At 38.9% G+C, this 11,452-nt stretch overlaps 1 protein-coding gene and 1 pseudogene across 3 annotated transcripts; both read left to right on the top strand.

Annotated features, from left to right (window-relative positions):
• Window positions 1-934: 934 nt before the first annotated feature.
• LOC106981838 (CCR4-NOT transcription complex subunit 7-like) lies at window positions 935-1,943 on the top strand (annotated as a pseudogene).
• A 6,263-nt stretch (window positions 1,944-8,206) lies between these two features.
• On the top strand, window positions 8,207-10,319 carry LOC106981842 (spindlin-2). 3 transcript variants are annotated; one of them, XM_015080010.3, is made up of 2 exons: window positions 8,207-8,660; window positions 9,345-10,319. In XM_015080010.3, the coding sequence occupies exons 1-2, from the start codon at window positions 8,413-8,415 to the stop codon at window positions 10,141-10,143; spliced, it is 1,047 nt and encodes a 348-aa protein (XP_014935496.1). In that variant the 5' UTR covers window positions 8,207-8,412; the 3' UTR covers window positions 10,144-10,319. The 3 variants fall into 3 exon arrangements, with proteins under 3 accessions (XP_014935496.1, XP_014935501.1, XP_014935500.1); XM_015080015.3 differs by having other exon boundaries at window positions 8,502-8,623; XM_015080014.3 differs by having other exon boundaries at window positions 8,519-8,685.
• Window positions 10,320-11,452: the final 1,133 nt, after the last annotated feature.

Genomic DNA, 11,452 nt, shown 5'->3' with positions numbered 1-11,452 from the left:
GATAAGGGGCTTATGTACAGAATATATAGAATACTTGTAATTCAATAATAAAAGGAAACATCACTCCTCATCAGGGAAATACAAATGAAAACCACACTCAGATTTCACCTCACGCCATTCAGAGTGGCTAAAATGAACAAATCAGGAGACTATAGATGCTGTAGAGGATGTGGGGAAACGGGAACCCTCTTGCACTGTTGGTGGGAATGTAAACTGGTGCAGCTGCTCTGGAAAACAGTGTGGAAGTTCCTCCAAAAATTGAAAATAGATCTACCCTATGACCCAGCAATAGCACTGTTAGGAATTTACTCAAGGGATACAGGGGTGCTGATGCATAGGGGCACTTGTACCCCAATGTTTATGGCAGCACGTTCAGCAATAGCCAAATTATGGAAAGGCCTAAATGTCTATCAACTGATGAACGGATGAAGACATTGTGGTTTCTATACACAATGGAATAGTACGTGGCAATTGGAAAGAATGAAATCTCGCCTTTTGTAGCAACGTGGATGAAAGTGGAGAGTGTTATGCTAAGTGAAATAAATCATACAGAGAAAAACAGATACCATATGTTTTCACTCTTATGTGGATCCTGAGAAGCTTAACAGAAGTCCGTGGGGGGAAAGGAAGAAAAAAAAAAAGAGGTTAGAGAGGGAGGGAGCCAAAACATAAGAGACTCTTAAAAACTGAGAACAAACTGAGGATTGATGGGGGATGGGGGAGAGGGGAAAATGGGTGATAGATATTGAGGAGGGCACTTGTTGGGATGAAAACTGGGTGTTGTATGTAAGCAATGAATCATGGGAATCTACCCTGAAGTAAAAAGCACACTGTATACACTGTATGTTAGCTAACTTGATAATAAATTATATTAAAATAAATAAATAAATAAAATAATTAAATAAAAATAAAATAAAGGAAAAAAAGAAAAATATGGGTGCAAGAGGCAAGGATACAGCATCGTGTTGTGTAGGCCAGCACCCCCTTTCCCAATTCTTGGGCATGAAGTGTCTTTGGAGCACCTGCTCCTGCCTCAGCTACTGCCACCTACACTACAGATGGTTGTTGTCTCTATGGTGAGGAGGAGGAAGAGGAGTGCCAGATCAAGGGCATAAGTACAAAAATTAAAAAATAAAGTGTTTTATGAAACAAACAAATCTTCAATCAAGTGTAACATTTTGATGCTTGACATCTAGACTACTTCTCTCACTATGCCAGCAGTAACTGTAGATCGTAACCAAATAATTTGTGAAGTTTGGGCTTGCAACCTGTATGAAGAGATGAAGAAAATTCATTCAGTTATCTGAAAATATAATTGCGTTGCTGTGGACACTGATTTTCTGGGTGTGGCTGCAAGAATTTAGGAGGAAGGCTGACTATCAGTACCAACTCTTGTAATATAATGTAGACTTCTTAAATATAAGTTGGCTAGAACTGACATTTATGAATGAGCAAAGAGAATACCCTCCAACAACTTCAACTTGGTAGTTTAATTTTAAATTTAATTTGATGGAGTACATGTATTCCCAGGACTCTATAGTGATACTAAAAACATCTGGTATCCATTTTTAAAAACGTGAGGAAGGAATTGAGACCCATTACTTCACAGAACTTCTTATGACATCGGGAGTGGTCCTCTGCAATGGGGTCAAATGGTTATAATTTCACAGTGGTTATGGTGGTTATGATTTTGGCTATCTAATCAAAATCTTGACCAACTCTAACTTGCCTGAAGAAGAACTAGACTTCTTTGAGATCCTTCAATTATTTATTTCTAATAATTTATGATGTGAAGTACTCCCTGAAGAATGGCAAAAAATCTCAAAGGTGGTTTATGGGAAGCTGCTCAACAGTTACAGCTGGAACTGATAGGACCACAACATCAGGCAGGATCTGATTAATTGTTCACAGGAAGGACCTTTTTGAAAATGAGAGAAGAATGAAGACATCAGTAGTGCCTCTTTCTCAGTTGGTTTTTAGGTTGAGAACATTAAAAATCTTATGTCAAAAAAGGAAAATATAATTAAAAATGGGCAAATTATTTGAATAGATGTTTCTCCAAAGAAGAAATACAAGTAGTCAGTAAGTGCAGGAAAAAATGATAAACATCATCAGTCATTAATAAAATGATAAGTAATAACAAGTGTTAGTATATAGAGGAAATTGGGACCCTCACATACTCCTGATGGGAATAAACAATAGTTCAACCTCTTTGGAAAAGAGTGTGGCAGTTCCTTGAAATGTTAAACATTAGGTTACTATAGGACTCTCCTAGGTGTATATTCAAGAGAAATGAACACATTGTATCTACATAAATACTGGTATGCAAATATTCATAGCAATGCTATTCACAACAGCCAAAAGGTAGAAACAAAGCAAATGTCTATCAGCTGATGAATAAATAAATATGGGGCGCCTGGGTGGCTCAGTCGGTTAAGCGTCCGACTTTGGCTCAGGTCATGATCTCACGGTCCGTGAGTTCGAGCCCCGCATCGGGCTTTGTGCTGACAGCTCAGAGCCTGGAGTCTGTTTTGGATTCTGTGTCTCCCTCTCTCTCTCTGACCCTCCCCTGTTCATGCTCTGTCTCTCTCTGTCTCAAAAATAAATAAACGTTAAAAAATAAATAAATAAATAAATAGTATGGGATTTCTATACAATGGATACTTATTTGGAAATAAATTAAGTGATAAGTGATACAGGCTCCAAAATGGATGAACCTTGAAAAAAATCTTGCTAAATGAAAGGAGCCAGACACAAAATATCACGTACTGTATGATTCATCCATATAAATTGATTAGAATATGCAAACCTATAGACACAGAAAATAGATTTGTGGGTGCCTACGTCTTTGGGCTCTGCAGAGAAATAGGCAGTGACTGCAAATCGGCACAAAGTTTCTTTTTGGGGAAATGGAAATTTTCTTAAACCAAGTGTGGTTATGGTTGCCCAATATTGTAAAATACTAACAGCCACTGAATTGTATGATTTTAAAAGGTTAATTTTATAGTATATGTATTATATCTCAATAAAGTTGTTATAAGAATCAATGAAATCAATTCTCCTTACAAACAAGAAAATAAAAATTATATTATTATCTCAATAAGTGGAGGAAAAGCACTTGACAAAATTAAACATGTATTTGCAATTAAAAAAAAAACTTTCAGTGAACAACAAATGGAATGGAACTTCCTTAATGTGATAAAAGACATCCATAAATAATCTACAACTAACATCATACTTAATGGTAAAAGACTGAATCTTTAAAAATAGCAAGAATGACCCTTCTCACCTCCACATTTCAGCATCATACTGGAAGTCCAAACCAGGCCAATGAGAGGGGGGAAAGAAAAGAAAAGAAAAGAAAAGAAAAGAAAAGAAAAGAAAAGAAAAGAAAAGAAAAGAAAAGAAAAGAAAAGTGCAGAGACACAGAGAGAAGTGGGGATAAGAAATAAAGGCAATAATGATGGTGGGATGAGGAAAATGATGATGATGACGATGACGATGACGATGATGATGATAAAAGAAGCAGAGAAAAAATCTGAAGCTAGAGATACTGCTTGAGAGCTCTTGGATCCCCCAAATTCTTGCCTTGTTTATCTTTTTTAAGTTTATTTATTTTGAGAAAGAGAGAGAGAGAGAGAGAGAGAGAGAGAGAGACAGAGAGAGACAGAGAGAGGGAGAGAATCCCAAACAGGCTCCGTGCTGTCAGCACAGAGCCTGATGCAGAGTTCAAACTCAAACCATGAGATCATGACCTGAGCTGAAATCAAGAGTTGGATGCTTAACAAATTGAGCCACCCAGGGGCCCGTTTCTTGCCTTGTTTCTTGAAGAAGGTTCTGGATTGACAGCTGGATGACTATAACTTTATCTCATGGTAGTTCTGCTAGGTGATAGTAGTAAGAGGAAATAGCCCAAGAGAGATCAAATTCTTACCATAGGGTGGGTCTCTATAGGGACCTTATGCTTCCTAAGTCAGGTGATTTTGCCTTGAAGGAAGGAAAAGTTCTAACTGTTCCATTGTCATCAGCTCCAACTATAACTGAATATAACTGGAAAGTGGCTGAAGATAGAGATAACACCACAGTTCTGAAATTCTTTCCAATGCCATAGTTCACATGTATATAATGTGCATTTTATAAAGTGCTGTCTTAAAAGCCATAATTATATCAAGACATATTTAAGATATTTTTTACTCACATAAATAATAGCAATAAAACCAAAAGAGAAAAAAGGGAAATTGATTATAGAAGACCCCTCAAAAAGGCCTACATGCTTGTAATAAATAAAACTTTAAAAGAAAATTCTTTCTGTTCACAGACCATGATTGTCTATGTATAAAATCTCAAAGTATATTCCAAAAAACTCCTAAAATTAATGTGAGTTTAACAACTTTGTAGGATATAGAGCCAATATAAAACAGTTAATGACATTTGTATATACTGATATTAAGCAATTGGAATATGAGATTATCTGAAAATTACATTCATATTAGCACCAAAAAATTCAGTACTTAAGAATAAATATAGCAAAATATGTGCAGGAATCTGTGTTCAGAAAAATACAAAACACTGATGAAAGAAATAAAAAACCTAAGTAAATGGAGAGATATCACGTGATGATTAATTAGAATACTAATAATGTTGGACATCGATACTTCCCAGTTTGATTTACAGACTGAAAAAAAATCTACCAAGAGTTTTTTGTTTTGTTTTGTGTTGTGTTGTGTTGTTTTGTTTTTCTTTTAGATATCAACAAGCTTAATCTAAAATTTGTATATGAGATTGGGGCGCCTGGATGGCTCAGTCAGTTAAGCGTCTGACTTCGCTTCAGGTCATGATCTCACAGTTCATGTGTTCAAGCCCCATGTTGGGCTCTGTGCCAATAGCTAGGAGCCTGGAGCCTGCTTCGGATTCTGTGTCTCTCCCTCCCCCGCCGCCCCTCCCGCACTCACACTCTGTCTCTCTCCCTCTCTATCTCTCCCTCAAAAATAAACATTAAGAAATAAAATAAAATAAAATTTGTACATGAAGTCAAAGTTAATAGAAGAGCCAAGTAAGTATATTAAAAGAGAAAAAAACAGAATAACATTGGAAAATTCACACTATCTAATTTCTAGACTTATTCTAAAGCTCTGTAATTAAGAAAGTGGGTTATGGCCAAAAATAAAAAATAATTTATGTGAGGTGATGAATGTATTAACTGACTTGATTGCAGTAATTCTTTCACCATGTATAGGTATATTAAAATACCACATTTCACACCTTTTAAAAATCATGTGGTACAACCTAAATATATACTATATTTTTGTCAATCATGTGTCAATAAAGCTGGGGGAAAAATAGTGGGAGTTGGTGACTAGACAACTTGTTCAGTGGAATAACACAGAAAGGGCAAAAATAGAGTCAAAATGTAGTCAGCTGATTTTAGACAAAGGGCAAAGGCAATTCAATGAAGAAAGGGTAGTCTTCAACAAATGGTATCAGAAAACTAGGCAACTATATGCAAAGAAACAAATCTCAGCATATACCTCATATCTTAAACAAAAGCTAACTCAAAATGGGTCATAGACCTAATGTAAAGTGTAAAACTCTAAAATTTAGAGGAGAAAGCATTAGAGAAAATCTACACTGGTTTTGCTAAGAGTTTTAGATATAGAACCAAAGCACAGAAAAAAAAAATTGCACTTTATCACAATTAAAAACTTGTTTTGTGAAGAACACAGTAAAAAGTCTGCAAGTACAAAACACAGGCAGGGAGAAAAAATATTTACAAATCACAAAAATAAAATCCTCAAAACTCTACAATAAGAAAACCCAGACCCAGTTTTTTAAGGGCTCCTAGGTGGCTCAGTCAATTAAGCATCCAACTTAGGCTCAGGTCATGGTTCATGGGATCAAGCCCTGTGTTCGGTTCTCTGCTGTTAGCACAGAGACTGCTTTGGATCCTCTGTCCCCACCTCTCTCTGCCCCTCCCCTGCTCATGCTCACTCTTCCTCTCTCAAAAATAAATAAACATTAAAAAAATAAATAAACATTAAAAAATAAATTATTTTTTAAAGACAAATGTTCAGAAAAAACAATTTAACAAATAAATTATACAGATGACAAATATGCTTATGAAAAGATGTTCAGCATCATTAATCATTAAGAAAATACAAATTAAGACCCTAGCGCAACTTGTCAGTGCACACCAATGAGTGTGGCTAAAATAAAAATTCTTACAATACCAAATGCTGAGGAGGATTCAGAGCAAATAGAACTCCTGTACAATGCTGGTAGGAAAGCAAAATAATAAAGCTACTTTGGAAAACTTTATAAGCAGTTTTTATATATCATCATACATGTATATTCTGCGATAGAGTTTAAAGGTAACAAAGAATGTTAGAGATATAACATGAATTTTAAAAAATAAATATTGATTAACAAAACAAGCTGCAGAAAAATAACATATGTTTGATAAAACTTATGTTTAAAATAAAGCTCAGCTAAGTTAGATTATGAGACATATCAGAGTTTTATGTCAGACTTGCTGACAGTGTAATCATTAAGAAAAAAAGAACATATTTCTTGAATATCTATAGAGTGGATTTATATAATTAAAAAAAAAGAAGTGCCAGATAAGGTTGTAACTAAGTACAGAATTGGTTAGTTTTATAAAGTATAGAGACATCATAAATCTTATGAGTTGTATAGTATATACACCTGGTTTATAATGATCCAGAACCATTTCCAAGAAATGTCATGTGTGAGCCATTGAAAGAGAACTATTATTTTTCTCCCCACAGTACATTTTAAAAATAAATATGAGACTCTTAAAAACTGAGAATAAACTGAGGGTTGGTTGGGGGTGGGAAGAAGGGGAAAGTGGGTGATGGGCATTGAGGAGGGCACCTGTTGGGATGAGCACTGGGTGTTGTATGGAAACCAATTTGACAATAATTTTCATATTTAAAAAAATAATAAAATAATAAATATGATACTGGGGCCCCTGGGTGGCTCAGTCCGTTAAGCTTCTGACTTCAGCTCAGGTCAGATCTCACAGTTTGTGGGTTGGAGATCCGCCTCAGGCTTTGTGCTGAGAGCTAGGAGCCTGGAGCCTGGAGCCTGCTTCGGTTTCTATGTCTTTGTCTCTGTGCTTCCTCTGCTTGCTTCCTCTCTCTCTCTCTCTCTCAAAAATAAAAAAAAAAAAATTAAAAAAACTATAATAAATAAATAAGATATAGAAAATGCACAATACCCATTCACAAGTGTATATACCATATTTATTACATATTTTATATCTTATATACCATATATAGCATATACCATATATAGTATAGTATAATATATAGTATATTTAAATCTATATACATCTAAAGATCGTTAGAATATACAAAAATTGAATGATGATTGTAAGCATTAGAGAGGGAGAAATGAATAGAATTTGGGCTAAAGAAAAAAGAGAATTATATTTTATTATATTATATATATAATATATAATTATATAATTATATAACATAATATAATATGTATTATATTATATTATAGCTTATTTCTACTTTTAAAGGCTTCAATAAAAATAAGTAAAGTTAATTTTGAGCTGAGAGTGTTTAGTATTTCTAGTATTGCTATATATACTGTATTTTCAAATGTCATAAAAAATGATTGTAAAAATAATTTTTAATGACTGATTTGGCAAACTAATCCCAGATTACTAGGAGATTAGAAAAAGGCTGAAGGATATAAAGTGTTAATATTTTGCTGCAAGCCTTGGGGAGTAAGAAGTGGATTATTTTATTCAGATGAATTTTCTGAATTTTACACAATGTCCACACTGTGCATGCAATTCTTTTGCAATCAGTGGAAGAATTTTAAAAGAGAGGAAAAAGTAAAAAAGAAGGAAAAAAAATCCTCAAGATGTAAAGTCTGGGTTATCTCGAGATTTGGTCAAGATGGCAGACTGAGGTGCTTTTCTCTCCTCCTACTTCAAATTGCTTTTAATGACAGGAAAGGAAGGTTTCTGTATTATAGATAATAACTCTAGATGGGCATGGGGAAAAGAAAAGGCAGATTCCTCGAGGATAGAAAGCAGATGGGGCAAGGGCACTGAGGTGTGGGCTGTGGGGAGGAGACTGGGAGCTTCCCCGACCTGAAGAGTGGGTGCCAAGGGAGGGAGGGGTTGTGGTCCCGGAGGCTCCTTGCTTTGGAAAGGGGCGGGGCTGGGAGCCAAGGAGAGCCTCCCAGGCCTAGGGCAGCGGTTGTTGTGAGACTTGGGGATGGGGTGGGGGAGCGCGGTGTTTGGCAGGAAGGGGAGGCCTCTCTCCTGGCAGGAAGCTGCGCTACGGGAAGAGGGAGGAGACTGCGGCGGGGGCTGTGTCTGGTGGGAGCCAGATGTGGCAGTGCTGCTGCCGCCAACAGTGAGACTGAGAACCCATGAGCCGAGTGCTGGGGAGACCGCCTCCATCTCCGCCTTCCTCACAGCGCTCCAAGATACCTTCTTGCCTACGGATCCTCCCCTCTCAGCTCCTGCAAGCACTCACCTCATCCTCTGCTGATCCTCTTTCGCCGCAGGTTCACAGCGGAGGCAGCGCAGCAAGGTGTCCCATTTGGGCACGTGAGGCCCGTGATCCCCGGACGTGGGGAGGTGGGCACTGGACTAGAAAACCGGAGGATTGGGGTTGGTGGGTGTCCAGCAAGAAAATTGGGGTCGGTATTCTGATGAGTTATGAGGGAGACTAAAAAGGGTGATTTGGGGACTGTGTGTGTGTGTGTTTGTGTGTGTGTGTGTGTGTGTGTGTGTGTGTGTGTGTGTTTGGGGGAATTGAAGAGCACCTGGATGATGTACAAAGGTAGCCAGGCATGAAAAGACGTTTGTTATAGGCGCTCAACAGGAAAATGGGGATGACCAGAAAGAGACATGAAGGAGAGGTGAACACCAGGCAGAAGGCATGAGGATGGGAGACAAAAGGTATTAAGAATAGATGGCCATGGGCAGGGGGCAGGCAGAGTGACATTAGTAGAAATGGAGTAATGAGGTGGAGGCTAAGAAATGGTGAATAGCCGTGTTTGGTGTGGGGGTCCTAGGATGGCAACAGAGGATCAGGCATTATGCAAAAGAGCCTGCTCCCTCTATCTGGGGCCTCAACCACCAGGACCACAACATTCACCGCCTCTCTAATGCTGCAGCACAGCCTAAGAAGCCTGGAGGGAGGGCACTGAAGACAAACATGCAATAGTCTTTTGATATCCAGTATTCCAGCTGGACACATTAGAATGATTTGGGCTGAATGTACCTGGTGCCCAAGAAGTTTGAAATACAAAGGGAAAAAATCTCACACTATAATACACGAAATATGTCTCCCTAGCCCCTTTCCTCCTTCTGCAGGCATGAAGACCCTTCACAAAAAGGCAGCTGCAGATCAGCAAACCAGGGAAACTGATGATCACCACATTGGATCTGCAAATATGAAGAAGAAAAAGACCTGTCAAAAGAAGCAGAGGGGCAGACCTTCATCACAGCTCCGAAGGAACATAGTGGGCTGCAGAATTTCACATGGATGGAAAGAAGGCAATGAGCCCATCTCGCAGTGGAAAGGAACCGTTCTGGATCAGGTGCCTATCAATCCCTCTCTTTACCTGGTCAAATATGATGGAATTGACTGTGTCTATGGACTGGAACTTCACAGAGATGAAAGGATTTTAAAGCTTAAAATCCTTCCTGATAAGGTGCCATGTTCTCGAGTCACAGATGTGTGCCTTGCAAATACCATAATTGGGAAAGCTGTGGAACATATGTTTGAGGGTGAGCATGGTTCCAAAGATGAATGGAGGGGAATGGTCTTAGCCCAAGCACCTATCATGAAAGCCTGGTTTTATATTACCTATGAGAAGGATCCTGTCTTATACATGTACCAGCTTCTAGATGATTACAGAGAAGGAGACCTCCGTATCATGCCAGAGTCCAGTGAGTCTCCTCCAGCAGAGAGGGAGCCAGAAGGAGTTATAGATGGCCTCATAGGTAAACATGTGGAATATACCAAAGAAGATGGCTCCAAAAGGACAGGCAAGGTCATTCACCAAGTGGAAGCCAAACCCTCTGTGTATTTCATCAAGTTTGATGATGATTTCCATATCTATGTCTATGATTTGGTGAAAAAGTCCTAACTGTTAGGGTAAACTTTGCCACATTTGTGAGAACAAATGTATACTTTGTAGACGTGCAAAACAATGTTGCTTTTCAGTGTATTGAAAGCTTAAGGGTCCCTGTTAATTCAACATCTTTGCCAGCATAACTGTTGTTTGTTTTTTTTTTTTGAAAATACAAATTTATGTGGACATGACATGCTGTGTGTAAGGACTTTGTCATGTTGAAAAGATTGGGTGTGTTTGGTGGATGGGTCATGAAAGGAAGGGACAGCTGTAAATGCAGGCTGTGAATAAAGTTCAGCTAGTATCATAATCAGTCATCTAAAAATGGAATAGGACTTAGCTGGTCTGGTCTAGAGAGGGGGGAGGAGAAGGAACTAAAGATGGGCTGTAGAGGGAGGGAGAAGGGGAGGTGACTGCCTAGGAAGAGGTGGGGCAGGGCCAGAAATGGAGAGGCTCCCTGGGGGAGGGATGGCCTAAGAGAGAGAGGCACACAACTGGGAGGGGGTGGAGAATAACAGAGAATGAGATCTTGGGGCTTAGAGGAAAACAAACAGAATGCCTTGAGTAGAGAGGGGCTCAACGTAACTTAGAGCAAGGTCTAGAGCAAGGTGGAGGGGGAGCGGGAAGAGGTATTTGGCAGGAATCTGGAGGGTACTCAAAGGGTCTGCATGAATAAGGAGCCATAAGGGGAGGAACACTGAGGAAGACAGAATTCCAAGCGGAAAGACTGCCAGAGTAAGTGTGAATACAGAAAAGGAGGTGTGAGGAATGGGGCCCACGAGACATGGGAAGGCCCAGGAAAAAGTTGTACTTCTGGCAGTAGCCACATTGCCTTCCCTGGCTCTGTGCAGAGAGGATGTGACAGCTGTCAAAGAAGCCAAATGGGTTGGAAGTTCCCTAGAATGGCATTTTGACAGGGATGAGTCAAGACTTAAGCAGGAGTGAACTATATACCTAAAAAGCTTTTCTTATTCCAGGGATTTTATGCCACAACTGCTCAGCAGAAGCCCAACCCTCAGCCTATACACATTTAACATGGCACCCCATGAACACGGGGCTGTGGGTTGACTCCTCACATTTCCCACAGGACCCAGGTGCAGTAAATCTTGGACCTGAAGGTCCTGGTTCATTGCCCCTTCAGGATAAACAATTATTGTGAGGAATGGATTGATGGGGCACTCAGAACTTAAAGATGTGCCACCTTGCATTTGGAAAGTATTTTATGCAGAAGAATAAAACCTTGAAGAACCGAGTTACAGCAATCTCGTCACTCTTCTTTCTCCTACTGCACTGTGCCTTGCCTCCCTACACAAGAGGCGCATCA

The sequence above is a fragment of the Acinonyx jubatus genome, chromosome X, assembly GCF_027475565.1.
Source record: "Acinonyx jubatus isolate Ajub_Pintada_27869175 chromosome X, VMU_Ajub_asm_v1.0, whole genome shotgun sequence".
In the NCBI taxonomy this organism is placed as follows: Eukaryota; Metazoa; Chordata; class Mammalia; order Carnivora; family Felidae; genus Acinonyx; species Acinonyx jubatus.
The sequence above is the reverse complement of the archived record's forward strand: the minus strand, read 5'-3'. Positions and strand labels throughout refer to the sequence as shown.